Below are 24,868 nucleotides of genomic sequence, written 5' to 3' on the forward strand. Positions count from 1 at the left end.
ATCCGCTCCCATGGTCTTAGTTTCCATTAGGCATGGTACGGTTTGCGTTGCAAACCGGGACTGTACGGTTTGCATGTCACGGAACGGGGTAGTGGGCAACCGCACGGTGCCCACGGTTTCAAAAAAAAAAAAAAATAGAGTGACCACCGGCGGACGACGCTATTAAAATCCTACTACTTTTACAAGCATAAAACACAAAGACTACGTAGGATATTGAGTGTGGAAAGACTGATTTCTATCAGCCAACTGAAAGACATAATGTAACAGCATGCGCCAGCTGACTAGGCTACAGTAGCCTACAAGCAAATGCAGGTCGGTGAGCAGCGTCACCCAGCTCCCCCCTCTCTCTCCACGTTAGCGCAAGTGACTGTTCCCAGCCTTTATGCTGACCATTTTAAATTAAATGATCATGAATTTACAAACAATGACAGATAAGCAGAACAAAGTAGACTATGACTTACGTTACAGTAGCCTAGTGTAGGCTATATCCACGTGGCATTGAATGGGGATTCCGGACGGCAAAATGCGAGATAATTGAACATATCCATCAGATTCACTGTGCTGAGTGACCTTAACTGCAATCAACTGTAGGCCTAATTATATGTAGCTAGTTAAACTCTGATGGACGGAAGGGGACTTTGTGCTGTTGCCTAGTTAACATTGATGTTTAACACTATAACAAAAATAAAATTTGACTGTTTTAAAAGGCTCAGCTTCACAGGAGTTTTGTGAAACATTCTTGTGCATACACTTCTAAAAAAACGATCTTTTAAAAGTATTTGTTACCTTAACTTTCACATTTTAACATAACATAACCCTATCACTTGTTCACTTAAAATTGAATTTGACTTCTGATTTTACTTCTATGCTTCTCACGGCCGGCAGTTTCATGATAGGAAGCAACTCATTAATAAGCGCAAAGCTCGCAGAAAGCGGTATCAAAATAAAAGTACAATTCGTTCTCAGTGTGTCATTAACCAAAATAGTCATACTACACTGACCTAATGGTCCCATTACCTACAGGAGTGTAGCTGTTTTATTTTTACACGTCAAATGTGTTATAGCATGTAATATTTGAATATTTGTCAACTTAAAAGTTAGGACTTAGTTCTCCCTTTTTGTGAAATAAATGGAAGCATGTTAAAATCATTGATATCTTTCCTCTTTCAGTTGGGTTAAATGAAGTCAAATTCAACATACCCATGATAAGCTTACATTTTCATTCAAATTTTTATTTAACACATTTTATTTATTTTTTTAAAACAGAACCGTACAAAACCGAAAACCGTTACCTTGAAACCGTGATATGGACCGAACCGTGACATTTGTGAACCGTACCACCCCTAGTTTCCACTGCTATGCCGATGATTCAGTTATACATCAGCACTAAAGCTTCTCCTCTACCCCCACCCCACAGTTATATTGTTGATTTGATTGGGCTGCCGCAGGCGAATACGCTCCTCATTTGCATAACATTAAACTTGGTTTAATGATTTCGCTTCGCTTCGCTCCTGTTCGCTTGCCTTCGCCTCTCTCACGGTAGGGACACATAGAGGCGAATTTGGCCAAGCGAAGCAAACTTTGCCATTCATTCCTATGAGAGAGGCGAAAGCAAGCGAAAGCATGCGAACTGGAGCGAAGCGAAATTATTAAACAAAGTTAAATGTTATGCAAAGGAGGAGAGAATTTGCCTGCAATGTGTCCCTACCGTCATAGGAATGAATGGCGAAGTTAGCTTTGCTTGGCCAAATTTGCGTCTATGTGTCCCTACCGTTAGACACATATCTTCCTGGAGGCTTATGGCTGCTAGTTCCACAAGCACATTCACTTACATGCACTCACACACACACTCACGCACTGACGCACACACACACTCACACTTTCCTACACGATACCTTGTGAAGCGACCTTGGGTGTTTTGAAAGGCGCTATATAAAACGAAAGTATTATTATTATTATTATTATTATTATTTAGGTACCATGGTGCAAAGGTTTGGAAACAGCTTCCTTTTGATATAAAATATGTACACTATATGATAGTTTTAAATCCAGACTCAGGATGTAGCTGATGCCTTCCCTTGGCAGCGATTAACAGTTTGTTTGATTTTAATGTTTTTAATCTTCTTTAATTCTAGTTATTTAATATCTTATTTCAATTTTCATTGATTCTAAAATGAGATGTTTTGTTAAGCACATTGAATGGCATCTGTGTATGAAATGTATAGGCCCTATGCAAATAAACTTGCCTTGCCTTGCCAGGGACTATAGGCTTAAGTAACTAATGGGCTACCCTGAACCTGTAAATTGTTTTGAATTAAAACATCAGGGGCCTATACTACAAAGCTGGTTCAGGTGTAAATCAGTTAATTTAAGAAGTAAATCATCTAATAGAAGAGCCTGGAGTCCTCATTTTCTTAAGAACATGAAGACTCCAGGCTCGTCTATTAGATGATTTACCGCTTAACTTAACCTGGTTTACTCCTGAAACAGCTTTATAGTATAGGCTGACCAAAATATCTGACCAAAGGTAGCAGGGGTATTCAATTAAAAGTCACTGAGGGCCAGTTTTTCGAATTCCTTCCAGTAAAGGGGCCGTAGAATCCGCAAAACAGTGAGCAGCACATTGTCCAAGGTTAGGGTGCGAAACAATCGGAGAACTTTCAGGACAGAACAGATATACGCTTCTCTATTTCTAGTAGCCATATGATGGTCTTTTTTTATCAGGCTGCTTACGAGAAGATTTCACTCATAGAGAGAGATATCCCCAACCTGAAGTGTTAGTGATTGCAATTTATGCACAGCCACAGATAGCACATGTTCTCATTTTGTTCAGACCTCGTGGGGGGCCAGAACCATGCCACCCAAGGGCCGCCCGCATCTGGCCCCAGGGCCTCCATTTGAATAGCCCTGCAGTAGACAGAGACAAGCAAGTGTACCAAAGAAATGCCATGCGATGTCATAGGCCCAAGAGTGGAGTGAAAAGTAGACCTTACAGCATCTTCAGCATCATCATCAGCATCATCTTAACAAAAACATTATCATCACTATTGTTGTTGTTGTTGTTGTTATTGTTGCTGCTGCAATATGCCTAAATCACCACCAGCTCCTAGATTCCCATAGACCTGCACGAGCGATGCACCGTCAAATCAGTATCCATATGGGGGTGCCAACCGTGGAGTGGGCAGTGGGCAGTCTTTCTAGATGCCAGCAAAGAGCCTGGTTGGTACCAGCTTCTGACAGTCAAATAGCTGCTGCCTGTGACTGTTGTCAATGCGGCCTGGCGCATGCGCAATGTGTTACCTTACCGGACAGAAGCTGCTGTTGTGGAACTGCTGTGGCTGCTCTACTGCAGACACCAGACACACGCATCCGCGTTGACGTTGAGCGTAGGAAAACTGTACTAGGGGCCAAGCAGCTAAACGCATGCCCTCCCCTTCCTTTCACAGCAAAATGTCGTCAGACTCCGATGTGCCGATGGATCCAGAAATGGCATTTCTCGACGACGAAGACCTAGAAAGGTAACACTACATATTAATTCAAGTGGCGAAGGGAATCTACATTGTACATTTGCCACATGTTATGCTATCGCTTAGCCTGTAAAGTAGCGAAGTCTTGATGGCCTTGTGTTAGCTGGAGACACCCTTTTGGATTGTCGGCCAAAAGTATAAGTAATCAGTTCAGCCAGCTGACGAAAGGATGTCGTGTTGATTGCATTGGGTGTCTGAAGCAACGTATGTGCCTTGTGTTGGCGAATGTGAGAACCGTTTAGATGGCGTTTTGTCCCCTTAACTTGCAAATCTGTAGCGACACATTTCTGGGTTAGCTACCTGCTGGTGGCTAACCAGCTAAATAGCTAACTAGCCAGCTAGCCAAGTTTAGGGATCAAGTGGTCTTGCTACACATGTGATTGTCAAAAGTGCCAATGCGGGCCGATATGGAGAGCACACGAAAACTTCAATTACTTAAAATTGCCTTATATAATTACCCGATGGCGTTCTGATGACTGGTTGTTGCTATTGACAACTCAAGGTTCATTCTTTTGATCCATAGACACCAGCCAGTGGCCTTGTGATAGTTGATGTCTGCATTAAAATTGGCAGGCACGTCTTCTCTGTTGATCTGTCTCAGTTATGCTAGTAATAATCACCAACTTAAAATAAGTATGCCAGTGTTGCTAGCGCCATAATAGCAGGCCTGAATGATGGTCCAATGCAGCTTGATAAATTAGGGCATGAGGATAGTGCCAGAGGGTCACAGTGTGCGTCTTAACTCTTTTCCACAGACGATAACGGGACTATATTTTCCGCTTTATTGACTAATGCATGGTTTAATTCCTAACTTTTATAACCGTGACTACCCACAGTGAAAGGTTTGGCCATCTATGCATGTTATGTATCTACGATATGTAGGGCCTATACTACAGCTACAATGACCGGTCTACTATGTTTTAGGTGGGTGTATGTAAGAAAAATAACCATTAATGTCATTAAATCCACAGATGTCATTATAAACAGCTCATTGTTTTGAGGAAATTGTTCTGATGATGGGTCAAGACAGGGGCTTTGCTAGTGCCACCTTGGACTGTGAGGGCTGGGAACTCCTGAACAGTTTTTGACAGTGTGTTCCCAATCATTCCATTGAAATAATGGTTAATGATACAATAATGGTAGGAACTTATTACACAGTGGCAGTAAATAGGAAGGAACGAATGAGTGTTCCACTAAAATAGAATGGGCTTTAGCTGCTACATCATCAAAGCCTAAGCTTGCACACAGTACATTTTCCCTTTGCCCAAAATGGCATGCGAGTTGTGTGTTAGGAGCCTTGGTTGTATGTCACCCGTTAAGAACAGCTTGATGTCACATTTATGAAGAATTTCTAAACAGTATTACGGGAGTTGTAAAGCCATAACGTAGTGTTTGTTTTATCCAAGACATTGGCTACGCTTACATGGCGTTTTTCATTCTGAATGAATAATTCCGAATTAAATAATTCGGTCAAATTAACTTTGATCTTTCATTTCATTCCGAATTGTGAAGTGTTTTCTTGACGTTTTCAAAGCAGAATTAACCTTTATTCAGAATTAAAGTGTGTTAATTCGGAATTCATTGTCTCATGTAAACATAGTGATTGTGCGCTCCCATCACACAGGGATATCAGTTCCTCTCAGGGCTCAATATTCACGCCACCCAACGGCATTTAGTGATTTATCAGTGGTTTTCACATGGCCATGGTATAGTGCTGCTGCAGCATGGTGCCCTCACCTCACATAACCTGAGAGGATTCCTCCCCTTCTCCATGCGGACACACTCCCACAGTCCACTCCACACCCAGGCAGAATGACCCACAGACACACATCTTTATCGCGTCATGTGACTGCTCTGATCTTTGCAAACTCAACTCACAAAATTTATATAAATGTTATTAAAAATGTCTGAATATTATCAGTAGGCAGGTGATCACTGCAGCCCTATAGTTTTGTCCATTCTATTTAGCCGGTGTGTGTGTGTGTGTGCACACACATACTTTAATCCGTTCTAAGCCACTGTCTACACTACAGCTGGCTACCGGTTATAAGTCATACTGCACATGATGCTTTTTGACCGTGTCCACTAAAAATTATAGCCCAGTGTTGTTACAGCAACTTCACTACTGCCCAGACCGCCTTATTGTGAACTTAACAGGCTGGGACAGTGAGTTTGACGAGGCTTTAGTTTCTGCAAGTAGGCTACCAGGCTACTACTACCCCTGTTATGTCTAAGATGCATGATGATAATGATGATAATGGTGATTAGATTACTTGGCCGTGCATTCAGTTCATTTGATGTGTATTTTCAAGATTTAGGCTATGGGTTGCAAAGGCAAACTAGGGCACACTTTGAAGGAGTAGCATAGCCTAGTGTAAAGGCCCTGGTATAGCCTGCTGCTGCTGTAGAAAGGGTCAGTGCAGTGACGGGTTTGCACTGTCATCCGTGTGACCTACATCTGGTCATGTGAATAGATGGACTGACTGGCGGAGTGGAGTGGAGTGCTTGTTCACTGCTCGCCGCTGGCCGGAAAGTTTATCTGGTGGTGGTACAGCAAATCTTTCCGCATGGTCTCACTCCCGTACAGTACACACACTCATTCAAGTGAGAGCCTGAGCGGTCAGGTATATCCGGCTCCCTACCTCATCAGACAGCAGGGGATGTCAATGTGACTGACTAAATGATCCACATCCCAAGTGGACCAGGAAGAGATGCATCACGAGTGGATGCATCGTGAGATATTTTAGCCCGTTTTGTGTTCACAAGACTGTCCATCGGAAATACAAAACGACTTGACCCCTGAAAGATTTGTCAGTCAAGTTGTACTTCCTTGTCAAAAATGTGTGTTAAAAAGCGTTAGTAAGCTTATAGGCGATCCAGTTGAACTAAAATGAATTTCAAACATTCAAACCTGTCACAATTTTGGTGTGTTTTCTCCCATTGTGTTCATTTGACAACAGTTATGGCAGCATAGGGCATTAATGACAGCTGGTGAAACTATGTCGCTTGGTTGCAATTTGGAGCTTTTTAGTCCATAGTGCGTAAGGTCGGTGGGCAGATTAGAAGAAAGGCACCCAGTGGAAATGTGTGTAAACTCTATTATTCTGGTCTTCAAAACACATATTATGCTGTAAGTACAATACTTCCAAGTAAAGTACATCATTATTTAATCATTACTTTGGTTTGTTTTTAGAGGAAATACGTCAGTCAGCCTAATGTAATTTTGTGATTCACAGATGATTCAGCACACGTGTGCGGTATAGAATAACAGGACGTCTATTAGTGGCAAAACAATGCCCTCTGTTTACTGAGGGGAGGGTATACGAAGTGTAGAGTACTATCCACTGGCATCCACTGAAAACCAAATATTGCAAATATGTTTAGTTACTTTGACAACCTAAAAATATTCACTCTATGTACAAGTAAACACTGGTAATGGTATCCACTGATAAGCCATGCTTGCAAATATGTACAGTGAGTTTGTCAGTCTGACAGTGGTCCCCTACCTTTCTGGGTCCGAGGGCTACTGAGGGCTACCCGAGGGCTACTTGTTTGTTCAAAATCCTCCAAAGTCTTGACATCAGTCTCAAATCTCACTATGATTGAATGATAATTTGCTTTTAGGTTACAAAGAAATAGCCTCATATTTCAATTAACTGTGTGACTAAATCTTGTTGTCGTCGTCACTATTTATGAACATCCTTGGTGGGCACCGCAGAAGCTACTAGAGGGCTACCTGGCGCCCACAGGCACCGTGGTGGTGGCGCCTGGTTTATGTAGTATGTTGTTGTCCCATCACATGCACCACCACTCACTGTTTGTGTTGTTTTGTTATCGTCACAGGGAAGCGGAGGTTTTTAAAGAACAAGGCAATGCCTACTACGTAAAGAAGGACTACTCGGAAGCTTTCAACTACTACACAAAAGCCATTGGTGAGTTTGCCTGTTTCTCTTGCACGCGCTCTCTCTCTCTCACTCTCACTCTCACTCTGTCTCGCTCATTCTCTCTCGCTCAATCTCTCTCTTTTTTGTTACTTTTTTGGCTATTTCCCCTAATTACCTTTTCCCCCTGTGTTTGCCGCTCTCCTGGTCTGAATGCCAATGGTAAGGCCTGGCCTCAGGGAGATGGTTGAACCTGAATAAAAGACCAAAAAGGTCTAATGGGCTTAGACGGATATTGATCTGATATAAAAGGGCTTACATGTGTTTCACAGAAGAACTACACAGATTCTAGTCTCTTCATTAGTACAATTATTCTCTACAGAGAAGACGAGCCGGCACTGAGGGTCACTCAAACGCACACATTGCATAACGTACGACGCACTGAAATGCCAGCTTTGAACTGACGCGATCTACAATAGGGATATGATAGTGGTTTAACATAGACTTTTGGTGTAAAAAGTAAAAGTGCTTCTTGTTAAGTCGTTTCCATATGGGGTGAACAAAATTTATCTGATTTATTGTTGGTTAAGTTAGAGGTTTTCTACATAGCCCTCTCTTGGTTAATGACTTGGTATGCTGTTTACCTACCACAAATAAATACGCATTGGGCCACAAACTTTTCCTTCTGAGTGCTAGTTCATGGGCCAGAACCAGAAAAAAAGTCATAATCGCTTGAAAAAGAAGACTTCTTTTTTAAAAAAAATCTATAGTCATTAGTAAGTCGGAAGTGTATATTTGGTTACAATATTACTTTTGAGCTGTGCGTTCCATATTATAGTAAAAATCTTTTTACAAATCCAGCTTGATTTAAGATTATTTTACATGTCACGTACAGCATGGCATTAGCCTCCTTCACAACAGCAGCAAATAACTGCTGATTGTTGCCCTAAAATAGCACGCCGCGTGTCCTCCCTCACACTGGGCGAGAGAGGCTCGGGTATCGACGAGCCCCCAAAATAACTCCTCTGCAAAGGTAGCCTTACACGTGGGGCCAGTGCTGCCGCTGCCACTGCTGCCGCTGCCTTTCGGGTGGGACAGGGTGACACGGGCTGGCAGACGGGGGCTGTGGCGTAAAGGAAAGGAAAGGAACGGAAGTGGGGTGGGACTTTTTTATGAACTGTGTAACCTGAGTACAGCCCACCAGCGGGAGTTATAGAAATCAACACAGGCACAAACTCGTACAGGAAGCAGTTGGTTAGAGAGAGCACCGGCATCACGGGGAAGGTGGGAGGCGGGGAGTGGAGATGAGAGGAGGAAGAGGGGGAGGAGCATGAAGTCAGACTTCACAACTGAATGTTATGATATTTTGGAAACACAGTAACTTGGTGAGGAGACACCGTGGAAAGGATCTTCAAGAATCGTCCACAAAGACCTTATTGATGTCTTGAATTCAATGTTCACAATTAAGTAAATTGACGCAAACCCAAGCCTTTATTTTAACATTACCAAGACACAATATTTGAAAAAATTTTCATTTAATAAAGTGAAAGTAAAATCAAAGTCCCGTCTTTGTAATTGTGACCCAGTGTGTCCACAGCTAAATTGCGTCTGTGGGCTACACGCTATAATCTCTAGAACAGGGCTATTCAAATGGTGGCCCTGGGGTCAGATGCGGCCCTTGGACAGCAAGGCTCTGGCCCCCCACAAGCCCCTTTTATAATACGCAATTGTTTTTCGGAATTTAGAGATAAAAATACGGGTTCCGTATCGAGCTGAAACGGGACACGGAACCTTAAAATGCAGGAAATTCCATTTAAGAAATGCAGAACCCCAGACCCCACACATTAATGACGTGTCCCGTATTTTTTAAATCGACAGTCGGCAACAAAAATACATACGTACATTTCGGCCGCTTTACTGGGAGGAATTTGAAAAACTGGCCCTCGTTGACATTTAATTGAATGACCCTGCTCTAGAACTTACTAGATGCAATATGATGCAATACCCCCCCCCCCCCCAAAAAAAAATCTCACAATAATAGAAGTATCTGCATTGAAACAGGCCTTTTGAAGTCAAGGACATATCTCACACACTAGCTGTTTGCTCAATGTCACTTTGGCTACAATCCAGCCAAACCATCAGCAGACACCTGACAATCTTGTTTGACAAAAGTGACTTTGGTGATTGGGACCCGCCTACTGATCAATTAAATATGCCCACGGCTGATCACACTGACTTCTTTATCACCAATTGGGATCGATTTCAGTGTTGATTGTCATGTTCTGTGATTAAATAATATATAACTCGACAAACATAACTTAATTCAACTAAGAATATGTATATATATTTTAAATGATGACTGTAACAGCAACTCTAATAACAACTGTAATAACGTTCCTTCCTCTGTGTTTGTTTATTTGTTTGTTTGTTTTTTTAACAGACATGTGCCCAAAGAATGCAAGTTACTACGGTAACCGAGCGGCGACCCTGATGATGCTGAGTCGCTACAGGGAGGCGCTGGAGGACTCCCAACAGGCCGTGCGGCTGGACGACACCTTCGTTAAGGTCAGCTGCTAAATGCTGTGCTTTTATACAGTATTAATGGGATTCAGCATGTTTACATGGTACACAGTGTTCCCCTGAGCTATTTACTGTGTGGCTGGACAACCCCTTCGTTAAGGACATCTCATGAGCCATGCTCTTACAATATTTATATATATAATTTATATAATATGGTTAATTACAGGGTGCAAAGTTCCTGTAAGCTATTTGCTCTACTTGACTCTGGCTTTCATCTAAGTCTGAAGTGTAAAGTGCTTGTGTGCTGTAAATACAGGTGTTTCACTGCAATGAAAGGGCCCAAATGTGTGGGTCTCCAATGGTTCTGCATGTTTATGCACTCTTCATAAAGGTCCAAGAAGGTTTAGTTTAGTAGAACGTACAACAACGTATAGCTACTTTGGTGTTTTTTTTATATATATTGGGGGTGGTGTTATACCCAGGGGTGCACATAACTTTTTTAGGCCGTTACTCATATGCGCACCAGCAAATATGTTTTGGTACGCACCTCATCCGCGGTGAAAAAAAAAAAAAAAAAAACGTCCGTTTGGAATATGGTGGGAGGAAGCTGACTAAATTAAGAAGTGGAGCTGGCCGGGAACTGCGTGCAAGAAGCCACGCGCATGGATGCATGCTTTCAGTTTTTAACTTCTATCCATCGGAGTTGCCAATGAGAATGACGGGGGTGCGCGTCCATTCTGGGAGTTAACAGACGGCACAATTCCATAATGATGGAGGGAGGAGGAGAGAGCCAGGAGCTCAAATCGGTCGAGCTCGCGCTGACTGTCGTTAGATTTACAGTTGATAAGCGAGTGACATGTTTATTTTTAGGCATTCATGAGAAAACGGGACACATCGCGTCCCTTACCTGTTCAACTCGGAACGCATGCTTTCACTACCACAAATGTAGTGCCAGTCCCTTGAACTGCGGAATCGTTCAAGGAACTGGCACTACATTTCTGTCCGCTCATCATTATTAGCCTCACTTGGAGCCACTTCTCGGAAAGTTTTGTTTTTTAAATCTCTGACTCAATTTTCTTTGCTGTTGACGAAACTCCAAAGAAACTGATTAGGCTACTGTTGTCTGTTTCTTTTTGGACATGTTTGACCATTCACCAACATCAACAGTCTGTTGAGATAGTCAGTACGCAAGTGCGCTGTAGTGACCGAGGTGGCAGTACGCATTGCTAATTTTTGGTGCGCATGCGCACCTGCGTACCAGTTATGTGCACCCCTGGTTATACCTTTATTTGACAGGACAGTTTGAGATGGTGACAGAAAGCGAATGGGAGAGATTGGGGAGGATCGGGAAATGACCCGGGGGCAGAATCGAACCCCGGCCCCCGGCGTGACGGCACAGTGCCCTACCATTTTATCCACGGCAGGACCAACTACTTTGGTGTTTCTGTGCATCTTACCTGCTAACTTTGAACGTTCTCTTGAATGAGCATTGACGTGCCTGTCCTCACTTGCCTTGCCTTGCGTTGTCTCCACAACATAATGTAACGCTGTTGTCCCTGTGTGTGACAGGGTCACCTCCGTGAGGGCAAATGCCACTTGTCACTCGGAAATGCCATGGCAGCCAGCCGCTGTTTCCAGAAGGTGCTGGAGCTGGAGTCCGATAACGGCCAGGCTCAGCAAGAGGTGAGTCACGCATCCCGTCAGCCCAGGAAGGCAGGCTCCCCCTAATGTTACTTTAAGGGTTGGCTTCAACTTCCTCCAGCCACACCTTCATACCTAATGATTTGACGCACACACAAGCACACTGCACTTTCTGCACTAAACCCAAACATACACACACTGACACACAACTCATACACACACACACACACACACACACACACACACACACACACACACACACACACACACACACAGACTGCTGCTGGTGTACTTGATAGACCCTTTTTAATGTTTATTTATTTATTTATTTATTTTTTTTCTTCAATGCTACTATTACTATGTCAGAACGCTACAAAGGACTTTTAGGGGAAAAAAAGCACAACAAAATACCTCCTCTTAATGTATGTTCTCTACAAGTCTTCTGTTGTCCAGTCCTGCACTTTAAATGTCTGTATGAGCACTGTCTATGTCCATACTGTCTTATGTCCATGTATGAGTACTGTCTATGTCTATACTGTCTATGTCCTTACCTAGATTAGTCTATGTCTGCATGGGAAAGCAAGAAACGTAATTTCAAATTCTTTGTATGACCAGTGCATGTAAAGAAATTGACAATAAAACCAACTTGACTTGACTTGACTTGATAATTATTAGGTTTAGATGCAACGTCATTCATGTACTCCTACACTTTGTGCGAATTTGCGTTTCCCCGAGACGCCACGTTTTGAAACACAATTTCAAAGGCAATGTGTTTGGATAATTGTTTGGAGACATTACTCAACGACGTGCCACACCTTGGTCATGATGTAACATTCCATGACTAAGATATGGTTACGTAGACATTAAATGGAAATGGCCCTGACTTGCAGTGTTGCAGGGATTTGCATGTTTGGACAGGAAGTGGCAACCATGTAATCAAATATAGACCCAAGACATATCATCTATGGCTACAGTGGTGCTTTTCAGAGAATTGTGAACACTGATGGTGGGGCTAGAGTCACAAAACGTTTGTATCCCACATTGTCTTTGGCTTTTATCCTTAATTTCTGCTTTTTCAACACATTTTTTCCTGAATTGCATCCAGCCTCTGTGTGCGACTCCATTTCTCCTTCCAGAGAAGAAAAGAGAACATTTTAAATTGTGATGGATGATGTAATTACAGTCATTTTACTAGTTCAGGATGACGGTCCCTGTATTGTCTGTTTCTGCAGATAAAAAATGCAGATTCCATTTTGGAGTACGAGAGGATGGCTGAGATCGGCTTCGACAAACGAGACTTCAGAATGGTATGGTCTGTTTCATCATAATTTCAGGTTCCTTTTGAGTGGTACTCTCCTTCAACTTGCTTTTCTTATCTTATTTAATTCACTATTATCTTATTCATTCTATTATTGTTGTGTGTTTGCCCTTTTTTAGGGTCTTACTATTTATTCTTACTCGTATCTTTTGTTTGTATATTTTGATGTTGAGCGTGCACTTGTGTCTGATGTCAATAAGGAATTGTATCGAAATAAATAATTCCTGTGATCCTCATCGTTTCTTTCCCCATTTCTCTGTTGTGGGTTTGCAGGTAGTGTTCTGCATGGATCGGGCGCTGGAGTCTGCTGCGGCGTGTCACAGATTCAAGATTCTGAAGGCGGAGTGTTTGGCCCTGCTCGGCCGCTACCCAGAGGCCCAGTCTGTTGCCAGGTAACCGCAGCGCATGGAGGCAGATAAGGATGCTCAAGCAGTGATGTGTTTTGTTATGACAACCGCCCTGGCGACCAGTTGTAGCAATGGAGGGGGGCTTTTCTTTCCCCTCCACTTGATTTTGGTGATCTCTGGATAAGTGAACAAGTCCCGACACACCTGAAATACTAAATGGGGGGAAAAAACGTAAGAACGTGGTCATGATGGGTTTTTTTTCGATCAGGAATGTGAAGATGATAATATGGAGCCTTGAGATTGCTGAATTTATATTGAGTATTGCATTTTTGTGAATTGCTGAATCGATTCTCTGATATTTTACTACTCGATGCGTCTGTTTGCTTCCTCCAAACATCATCTGTCATACTTCCGCTATTCTTGGTATTCTTTTTTTTGTATTATTTTGGGGCCTTTTATGCCTTCATCTGATAGGATAGTATGAGATGATGACAAGAAATGACCTCAGTCCGGAATCAAACCCCGGCGGGTGCCCTGCCCATTTGAGACACGGCTGGAGCCGTGCCTCTGCTATTCACGGTTATTGAAGGAGTTGTTAAAGTGTGTGTGTGTGTCTCCATCCTTTTTGTTCTCAGTGACATCTTGCGTATGGACTCGACCAATGGCGATGCCCTGTACGTGCGTGGCTTGTGTCTCTACTATGAAGACTGTATTGACAAGGCTGTGCAGTTCTTCGTCCAGGCCCTGCGCATGGCACCAGACCACGAGAAAGCCAGACTGGCCTGCAGGGTATGCCATTCACATTTCATTATTAAATTTGATTATTAGACTTTACAGAAACACTCCTCAGCCAGTAAGCTGCTTTGGGTATCGGCATGTGATGATAAAATGTCACCAAGTTTTACTATTAAATCTGGATTTTGTCATATTTGTGAGACTGGAAGTGGAAATAAATTCCTATATATATATATGGGCACATTATTTTATGTTTTATCCTTTAGTCATGACGTCATCAGTTGAGCCCCCACCAGCAACTGCAGCATAAAAGCTTTGTTTTGGTCAAAGAGATGAGAAGTTCTATGTGGCACGGGTCTTCTCACTTCCATTTTCAAAACTGAACGAACAGCACAGTTAATCTCCACCCTCTTACTTTTTATTATTATTGTCACTTACTGGAATTACAGTCATATTCTGCAACACAGTATTTTACAACCCCCGCACTTCCGTTCATAAGAAAGACCTTTGATCAGTTGTATGCCACACTGCCCTGGCATACATCCATCCCAGGACTGCATGAATGAAGAACAGAAAGATGTGTTTTGAACATGATTAGATTATAGTTTCCAGCTGCCGTTATGAAGTGACATACAAATTGTGACATAAATGGCTATGGTGGTGGGTATTGGCAAAGGGTCGCGGTTCAGTGCGCATCACGATACGCCACGGTGCATTGTGATTTATGTACTGTTGCCATACATTGTGGTGTTTACTTGGCATTGTACTTACATCAGTAAATATGGAAAAATGCAGATTATTTGTCGAATACATTTTATTTAAGGGTTTTGGCATCTGGGAGAGATCTCCATGACAACAGAAATATTACCTGCTCTCTACTGAACAAAATGAGTCAGTGATCAATTCAATTTTATTATTTTTTAATCATCGATTGTCATTAATCGGTGCTGTATATCGTGAAAATAAGTACTGTGATGCATTGTCACGACGATTTTTTTGCACACCCCTAATCGCTACATTATACTGTCCAGCCACTGTTCTCAAGTCGAGATGTATTTCTCCACACGTGCAGCCATGTGTGTCCAAATTTGTACAACGTACTACCCATGAGGCACAACGAGACTAATGGTGGAAGTGACATCACATGAGAGCTCTGCTCTTCAAGAAACTCCTGGTTGGGGAGTGCTGGGTCTTGAGTTAATGGAGTTTTAAATGCGCCCACTGACAAACGAGAGCTATTAAGGGGAGCCGTCCGCCTGCTTTCGTTTATCTTCTTCTCCACTGTACATCTTGCAGTACGTTTGTCCCAAATACACACTGGTGTGTCTGTGGAGCCATTTGGGAAAATAAATGCCAAAGCAATTATTTGCAGCGTTATGGTATTTATCTTGTGAATGAGGGTGGAATGGAGGCTAGTAGCTAGTGAGTACTTAGAAAAAATGTCACGGACCTAATTACTTACATACTAAGAGGGAAGAGAAGTGATTGCTCCCTGATGAAGACTCTGAAGGTCAAAATGCGTTGGTCAGTCTGTTGTTTGCCTTTTAATGAGTCAAAACATGAACCCGCAATGCCACTGTCTTTTCTTTCTCTCTTTTGTTATTTATACTGTATTTCTTTTTTTGTGTATGTTGAATTGCAGAACGCGAAAGCCCTGAAGGCCAAGAAGGAGGAGGGCAACAAGGCGTTTAAGGAAGGCAACTACACTGAAGCCTACGATCTCTACACTGAGGCGCTCACCATCGACCCCAACAACATCAAAACCAATGCCAAACTCTACTGTAACCGTGCCACTGTCGGATCAAAGGTAAGGCGGACACACACTCACACACACACACACACGCCTTTCGCCTGCTCGCCTCATCCACTGTTTCGCTTTATTCGGGGTTCTCAGGCTGGCTTAGGCAGGCGGAAACATCGGTCCCTTTGTCATGCTAATCAACAAAATAAAATAAATAAATGAATTAATTAAAAAGTAATCAATAGTGCGGCTTTTCTACTGCGAATGTGCTGATCCAGTTGCTCGCGGCAGAAGAGACCTGTTATTTTATTCAAAACAATTTGGAGTTCAGTGCCCTTCAACAAACAGCAGGGGTCTCATAGTCATGGAGGTCCCAGAACACCAACTTATCAAAACGCCAAACTCTGTGTGTGTGTGTTTTTGTTTTTTTGTACTTTTGTTAATTTATTGCACACTGAGTCAGTCAGTGCATGTTTTATAGAAACTATTGCATGTGTCACCAGATGATGATAGCGAAATGTTAAGTCTCACTGCACTGCTTGTATGGCAGAAAGACCTACTTGTCTTGTACTAAAAAAACCCACAAGTATTGTCACATGTGAATACTGTATTAATTATGTTTCGCATTTTGCAGTTAAGTAAACTGGAGCAAGCCATAGATGATTGTACCAAGGCCATCAAGCTGGACGAGACCTACATCAAGGCTTACTTGAGGAGAGCACAGTGGTAGGCAGACACTTGTAGTCATCACATTGATATCACAGCATATTATTGTCATCCTGACAGTTCCTTTATTTATATTACATTGGCACCCGCACATTACCGCTAATTGAAAACAGGTCTATCAGACGGCTGAGAAGATGCATTATGTTGTTGTCAGTATACACAGCCCAATTTATTGGGGATGGCAAGGCACGACAGGGTTGCTTCAGGACTTCATGTTCCACAGTTAAGTCCCTTGTTCGGTTGCACTGACAGATTGTCATGAATATTCAAAGCATAGCTTAGTAGACTGATTTTTGTACAGGTAATGTAATAACACAAACATTGGGAGTTGGTGTTAAAGGCTCTACAGGAGAGGAAAGGGGGGTAGGAGTGTGTGTCAGCACAACCTCCTGAAACCCATTTTGCCTGGAGTACTTGAACTCACTTTGACTCGACCCCATCTAACCTCTGAGTAAAGGACAGAGCTCTGAATGCCCCAGTCACTTATGGATGAAAAAAAAACGCATCTATTTTGGTATTTTTGGTCAGTGTTAACACGGCTTGCTGGCCTAACCAACATCCACTCTGTGACACACTTTTTGGAATAGCAGTCGACGCTCAACCAAAGCCATAAAAACAATGTCCAAATCCAAATGGTTCAAAGGGTGGGCATGTATTTCAAAAACAATAGTTAAAATCTTGTGCAGAAGTACATGTTTCTTAACCCATTGTGTCCTGGAGCGACATATACGCTGCATTCAGATTCTTGAGGTTTTAGTTGTTTTATTACAAATCTGGGTATGTTGGTATGTTATGTTATGAATGTTATTCTTTCTATTCACTCTATTCTATTTATTCACTCTAGAACAAAATGAAGGTTCTAGCTTTTAAATGCAACTTATTTCATGTTTTTATGTGCTTCGGAGGCTGAGATATTTAGGTTTTAATAGGGAGAGGGCACCCTTTCCCAAAAAGGGCTTAGGCTAAAATGGGTTAAAGGCTGGATATTTCTTTCTTTGACAATTGTGCTTGTTCCAGTATCATTCTAACTTAAAATTAATGAAAGAATCTGTCCTTTTTTTCTTTCAGTTATATGGACTCCGAGATGTACGAGGAGGCTGTGAGGGACTATGAGAAGGTTTATCAGACAGAGAAGACAAAAGGTTAGTTTCTTCTCTCAAGGTCTCACTTATTTGACTACATTCAACTTTATCATTTCACATATGAACAACTGCCATGTTTAGTTGTAACATGTTAAAACAAATCTTGTGTTCTTTTGTATTTATTGCAGTCTTTTGTTGTTTTGAAAGTGAAGGTGCAAACCATTAACAAAATAGTTGACTTTGATCCAATGAGCTCCCATATAAGTTGTTTGAAGTGATGTTTCAAGCCTCTTGGCTTTCCCAGATTCGTAGCTGTGAAATGCTTTTTTATGTTACTAATTGAGCAGCTTGGTGTCGGAGTGCCATTTTATGCATTCTTGCATTCTTCCAGGCTTTAAACATATGTACAGTACCAGTAATGGCTTTAGGAACTACAGTCTCTGGAGCCGTGTGGGTTTAGGTGCCTTGCTCGTGGGCAGCTCAGCCATGGAGTGAGATGGGGGGAATGGGAGGGTGGGATTTGAACCCACGACACTATCATCTAAAGCCCATCTCCTTAACTACTAGGTCACGGCTGCCCCTACGTTACATTCTCAAGTGTACTTAACTACTTGTTGTGTTCTGTCTGTCCTTTTCCAGATCATAAGCACCTGTTAAAAAATGCTCAGCTGGAACTGAAGAAAAGCAAGCGAAAAGATTATTACAAGGTGCTGGGTGTCGACAAACACGCCACAGAGGACGAGATCAAGAAGGCCTACCGGAAACGCGCACTCATGCACCACCCAGGTAACTAACTTGCCAGCTCAGCACTCTCTCCGTTGTTAAACCAGACAGCGGACATTAAATCAATATTAAGTAGTTTACATCTTAAGCCGCCCTGGCTGCAAGTTGAAAGTGGTGTTGTCTAAGTTCATTAAGTCTGTTCTTCAGCACTTGCTTACTGCTGCTGTGTAACCCATGCACTGAAGCAAAGTGTTTTCAGAAGTTACTCTTAACCTTGTTGCCAGTTGATGAACCACAAACCTCTTTAGAAACATGATATTAAGAGTAACTAGAAATGCACTCAGAGTGAACACCTCAGTCAAATGTTCTATCAAACAGCTTCCTTGGCAATGTTGCACCCTATTTATTTTTCAAATCCTTCCGCCTTCTTTTTGTGGAGTTAGAAACTTGAAGGTCGAATGTCTTCCCACTATGGAGAAGAATCTTAAAAAAAAATAAAAAATCCAGGTTTTGGATCCTGATCCCGATCACCACCAAAATTAAATCACTTGTTCCTTTTGTCATTTCCAACAACTCCACAAAGTTTCATCCAAATCCGTTCATGACTTTTTGAGTTATCCTGCTGACAGACACAGAAAGACAACGCTACCGAAATCATAACCTCCTTGGTGGGAGGTAAAAAAATATATATATATTTTTTAAATTCAGTCCAGCTTGAAGTGGTAGATGCATACTGTCTTATTTGTGGACGGTAAGAACTTCTAGTGTAGCAGAATGGCAATGTGTGTATGTTTTCTGTCCGTTTTAATGTTCAGCTTTTCACCATCAGCAGTGTCTCTGTAGACCGCCACAGTACTGACCAATCGATCTCTTTATTTTGTCATCATTACCTCCGCCAAGGAGGTAATATTTTCGGTCGCGTTGGTTTGTCTGTCTGTCTGTCTGTCTGTCTGTCTGTCTGTCTGTCTGTCTGTCTGTCTGTCTGTCTGTCTGTCTGTCAGCAGCATAACTCAAAAACTTGATCAGATTTGGCTGAAACTTGGTGGAGTTGTTAGATATGACCCAAGGAACAAGTGATTAAATTCTGATGGTAATCCGGATCACGAACCGGAACCAGGACCTTTTTTAAGATTCTTCACCATTGCTAGCCTTGAAATCTAGACGCCCCTAGTGACAGCAAATTGAATTGCAGGCGAATTTTGACATTCCAGTTTCTAACACAAAAAGAAGGCAGAAATACTTAAAATAAAAATAGGTTGCAACATAGTCACATGTTCTATCAAACAGCTTCCTTGGCGGAGGTCTGCACTCTCAGAGTGCATCTAGTTGTAAATGTAAAGCTCCCATTTTCACCTTCACATGTATCCCTGTAGAGTAGACAGTCGCGGTGAGAAACCACAGTGCACATGTTTTATCAGAAGCTGTCTACACGTATGTGATGTGGATGTTTTTGAAAACTCATTGGTTTTGGCCTCTTGTTCACACGTAAATAGAGTTTTAGAATGTGCATTTCAAAACTCAGATTTTTTTTTTGGAAACATGCCATTTAAGGGGCTAAAACGCACCTGTCACAATGAAGTTTTTATTTTCATCCATAGGTCATGTTTCCATGCAAACAGATATCTAATATCCGCCTTAACAAATATCTGCATTCATATAACCAGCACCTCAGTTCTAATTTCCTGTTTCTGTGCCCGTTTCCGTGTAGATCGTCACAGTAGTGCGACCCAGGAGGTGCAGAAGGAGGAGGAGAAGAAGTTCAAGGAGGTGGGGGAGGCCTTCACCATACTCTCCGACCCCAAGAAGAAGTCCCGCTACGACAACGGCCACGACCTGGAGGAGGACGGCATGGGAGGTCAGTAGACGGCACTATATTGCGCTGCACTGTATTACGCTAACCTTAAATTACACTATATGACGCTTGCATAACATTACATGACATGGAGGAGGACGGTATGGGAGGTCAGTAGACATTACACTACATTACACTATACTACACTTGCCTTACATACACTATATGACGCTAACAAGTTGATCAATCTATTCGTGCATACATAACATGCAAGTACAAAGTCTGTGCGTCACTTGAGCGTATGAGCATGTTTGTGAGAAGGCCATTAGATATAGGCATGTTAGAGCAATAGGAGTTAGGCTATTTTTCATGCCTGCTTGGCATACCCAGGTTGCCAGCCGTAGTTCCATTATGAACCAGAGCATGGCGCCATTTAGCCACTTCTCCCATTCCCCAACATCAGTTTGTTATGCCTATATCATCCATCTACGGCTGATCTATGGTCCTCAATATTTCCAATGGTAACTGAATATTTTTTGTCTATTCACTGTTTTTCAGATGTTGATGCTAACAACATATTCAAAGCATTCTTTGGAGGACCAGGAGGTTTTAGTTTTGAAGGTGAGTTTCAGTGCATGCATGTATCATCACAGTATAGGTGTGACAATTGTAGAAGCATTTTTTAATCTATTTAAGTCAAGTCATGTAAACTTAATTGTTAAAAAAAATCTTATTTTTGTGTTTTTATCCTTTCTTGTCTTATCTTATTTTTTGGTTTTAACGATGTCTCCCTATGTTTTCTCACTTACTGGCTCAGCATCCGGTCCTGGGAATTTCTTTTTCCAGTTCGGCTAATGAAGAAGCCAAACTGGAGCCCCACCTTGCTGTCCTTCATCCTGATATTACGTTTCTATGGACTGTCTCACAGCAGCACACGACAACAACAACAACAGCAGCCCTTAAACGCTCATGTAAAGCCAAACATCTCAACACACACATCCTCCAGGAGAAATTCATACATGCAAAACGCCAACAACACAACACACACCCAAACACACGCACTCTCTGATAACACACACACTCTGACACATACACACATACACACACTTGTATGTGTGTGTGTGAAGTTTTCGACCTTGGAAAAGCCGTCACAGTAATCATGGATTTCTGTAACTCATCCTCATTCCATATCAGATCTGTGAGAACGTTAGCTAGAGTGGCATATGTTATCTATTTATGATCCATTTTTTGTTTTGTTTTTTTGTTTGTTTTTTGGTAACTATATGCATCCCTTAATGAACGTTCATGAAAAATATTGCCATTGTTTCTGCTTTTGTTTTTATTTTTTTTGGATTGTGTGAGTGTAAGTGTGTTTTATAGTGTCCTCACACACACACATGTGTTTTGTTTAAAAGGTTTGTGGTTTCGGTGGTTGTGAGGCGCATCAGGAGGTTAAAGTGGTTCTGGGAGGTTCCCATTTCCTCTCTCCTCCGCCTCTGAACAGAGGACGATGCCCGAGCACCCGGCGATACCAAGTCATGTAAAATGTGGACTGTACAGCTTAGTTAAGACGATGAAATAAATAGGTTCAAACCGTGTTTTAAAATAAGTAATCGATTCGTATACACCTAATTTAAGTTGACTGACTTCACTCCCTCATTTTCTTTGCTGCTGGCCATTGTACCTCTTGCGTACTAGGCCAACAGCGATGGTCCTGCAAGCTCCCCCGGGCTAGTTCCAGTTGCTCCAGCTCCACGGCACACCATCTTGTAGATCACATGGTATTAATACTTTCCCCCTGTTAAACCGACATACTGAAGTGCTGGTATACTGAACGTTATTAATAAGGGCATTAGTGGGCAAAATGATACCACCCCTTCTAAAACGTCAGTGTTTTCTATATGCAAGAGATGGTTATTGTGGCTGTTGAGGTGCATGGCTGCATTGCAATGTAGTTGCACCTCCTCTTGTGGCATCTTGGCACTGTTGACACTGGCTCAATAATTTTTTTCTTTTGTTTTTAAATACACTACCCCCATGATTGATTGGGTAAGCATTAGGGACAATTGCAAACTTTCAGACCATTTATAATCCTCTATGGCTATCTTAATATTGACACAGAAGCTAGAATGAATGTGTTCTACCGGTTTTGCTACCTTTTTCAGACATGGTTCTTTCTGCAGGCATTTAGTCATATTAAACACCACAGGCTTGTGCTGAGTTCCATTTTTGTAAATTGACCACAAAAACAATAGTCATAACCACCCAGCTACACCTCACAGTGTCTCGCCGAGTTCTTCTCTTCTCATGACATTGGTGAAGCCAGGTCACGATATGGAGAGAAAAAAAGTCCTTCTAAGCAACAGCGTTCATCAGATGTAAGCAGTTCAAAGTGATGGGGTGTGTGTGGACTACCACACAAACACTCAAACTTAAGTGCAGTGTACTATATTGTTGTATACTGATTGGTTTCTATTATAAGTTTATCATTTTATTATTTTATTAGTGTATATATACAGTGCACAACCAATCAGAATGTTTCTACTCTGACTTTTTATGTTGTAGAACAAAAATGGGACATGCTGTAAGACACCTATGGGGTTATGTTAACACGCCAGCCTTTTCAGCCCTTGCTATTGGTTTGTGTCATGTGACTTCCCTGAAGCCATCTTGGAAAAGATCTCCCAGAGCCAGTGGGTAGTTGGCCTTTCTTCGCATATTCCCCGGGCCGGCAGCTAATGCAAGATCTGCGTGTACATGTTTATGGCCTGGCTCCCCTCCCCTTAGACTATATGGTTTTCATTGCCCCCCACCCCCTTTAGAAGCCCTGTATTTTTTTCATTGGGCCCCCCTCCCTTTAGAAGCCCTGTATGGTTTTCATTGGGTCCTCCCTGGCGGCTGGACCCCAGAAAGCCTTCCCGTTCATCCCAGATAATGGGTGGATCTCCACGCTCGCTGCTTTTGCAGCTTTTTATTAAATGTATTAGTCGTTAAAAAAGCATACTTCGATACTAGGAACTGCTGCTGATGGTACCATGAGGATGGTAAGAGTGTACAAGGCACTCACAATGTTGAAAGGCGAGCTTGAAAGAACATCATTCATGAGACATAATTTGTTTTTTTTGTTTGTTTGCTACAACCCTTAATGTCCCATGTGCGCTTGTTTTTGCAAAGAAGACTGCACTTTTTTTGAAGGATACCAGAAAAAAAATGTGAACCTGTAGAGAAACTGGAAGTGTTTTTGATGAAATCCAGTCTGTCCCTTCGACAAACCTGCCACATGCCTCCCTTTTGTGCACAGTTACAGACCTAACACATGACTGAACCAGTGTTTGATTGGCTCAAACATGAAGGATTAACGGCTAAAACATTTTTGTGTGCTGCGATTATATGGAGGTCAAATGCCAAATTTGATGCTCTTTGATGCAAATGTGAAAAAAATATCTTTCCAGGTCTTGAAGAGGGGTCACAAAAGACGCCATCAAACACTTCTATTTAGTTCATGCTTTACACTGGTAGGCCTACTAGGTAGAGGACACACCCATCACTCATGGACTAGATAGCTTACTTGAGTGATAACTTCCTGGTTTTAAGTTTTAAATGCATATAATATTAAGTCTTCAGGCCAGTCTGCATTTGCTTTACGACACCGTTCAGACGGTAGCCTATATCTAGAGGGAATGCGTTCATTTCTTATGAAGGATGTTTGAAATTGCTCAGCAATCCTATCCATTTCCCCCTTTTTTCACGTTTTGGCAAGCTTACGGAAGCTAGGGACAGAACATACTCTTCATACTTAACAGTAACAGTGCTGTACTGCAGTCTGGTGACAATTTATGAATGCATGTGTGTTACTCTACAGAAAGACAAATACATGTTTTGTTACACTCTTACTTGACCGGTGAATGTATGGAACATTCACAATGGCTTTATTAAGGTTTTCTCAGTGCGTTCATCACACAGAAAGACGTCTCAACGTTCATACACAAACCTTACATACATGTGTAAGGAGGAATGATAAGTTATCAAAAATAAAAGTCCAATGTATCAAAGAAGCATCGCCATTTGTATTTTATTTATTTATGATTATTTTGATCCATACTTGTTAACAGAATGTCTAGACTGGCAAGTTTCTAGAGACAGTGGATGAAAAGAAGAGAAGATGCGCAACATTTCATTTTTATACTGTCATGTAATTATTAATGCATGAAAATCACCAGTGAATTAATTTCGCTAAGATTATAGCCAGTGATGGTCCTATGTATATATCACAGCCATAACCGTGGACTTGCTCGCCCAGTTCCATGCAACCTGATCAGGTAGCATGTCAGTATGTACAGTAAATTAATAAAATTGGCGCTGCGAACTATGTATTGGGTGTTGATTGAGGCCTCTGTAATTTGGGCTTATGAAAGGGTATGGACCATGAGCATCTCCTCAAACATTATGAATGTGTTAAGAGGAACCTTGTGTTGTGAAAGTGCATACATCCACCCCTCAAGTAGTTAAGTTCATTTGTTAATCACCTGAGTTATTCTAGTGGCACAGGTATCTCAAACGTGAAGTCTGTGAGTGCGTTTTAATATGAGACCTTGCCTCCTCCACTTGCTTCTCGTCATGATGACATCACTGACAACAGCATTATATTTCAATATCTTGCAAAAGCTCAATTATAAAGTCTTTTTCTCATTTGCAATTGGGATGGTGAATGAAAAACAGTCCCTCAAAAGTTGTTGTGGCGAGGCTGACAGCTGGGAAACTTTATCGTTTTCTCCACGGAGGAGGGGTCAGGAGGCGGGACGAGGAGACAAGCACAAGTGGAGGAGGCAAGGTCA

General features: G+C 42.0%; 1 protein-coding gene across 1 annotated transcript; it reads left to right on the forward strand.

Annotated features, from left to right (window-relative positions):
- Positions 1–3,313: 3,313 nt before the first annotated feature.
- Positions 3,314–21,642, forward strand: dnajc7 (DnaJ (Hsp40) homolog, subfamily C, member 7). The gene is made up of 14 exons (XM_063185770.1): positions 3,314–3,518; positions 7,371–7,459; positions 9,849–9,973; positions 11,498–11,611; positions 12,802–12,876; positions 13,161–13,279; positions 13,870–14,023; positions 15,612–15,776; positions 16,345–16,436; positions 17,505–17,578; positions 18,158–18,304; positions 19,950–20,096; positions 20,592–20,653; positions 20,844–21,642. Exons 1-14 carry the CDS (start codon positions 3,424–3,426, stop codon positions 20,886–20,888), a joined length of 1,503 nt encoding a protein of 500 aa, XP_063041840.1. The 5' UTR covers positions 3,314–3,423; the 3' UTR covers positions 20,889–21,642.
- The last annotated feature ends 3,226 nt before the right edge of the window (positions 21,643–24,868 follow it).

This window comes from Engraulis encrasicolus, chromosome 2, assembly GCF_034702125.1.
Source record: "Engraulis encrasicolus isolate BLACKSEA-1 chromosome 2, IST_EnEncr_1.0, whole genome shotgun sequence".
Lineage (NCBI taxonomy): Eukaryota > Metazoa > Chordata > Actinopteri > Clupeiformes > Engraulidae > Engraulis > Engraulis encrasicolus.

What these genes read in the sequence shown, in the direction of transcription:
- dnajc7 (XM_063185770.1), top strand. Translation starts at nt 3,424, where the DNA reads ATGCCCTCCCCTTCCTTTCACAGCAAAATGTCGTCAGACTCCGATGTG. An exon ending in TGGACGACACCTTCGTTAAG is followed by an intron (nt 9,974 to 11,497) that starts GTCAGCTGCTAA and finishes TGTGTGTGACAG; the next exon opens with GGTCACCTCCGTGAGGGCAA. An exon ending in GTGCCACTGTCGGATCAAAG is followed by an intron (nt 15,777 to 16,344) that starts GTAAGGCGGACA and finishes CGCATTTTGCAG; the next exon opens with TTAAGTAAACTGGAGCAAGC.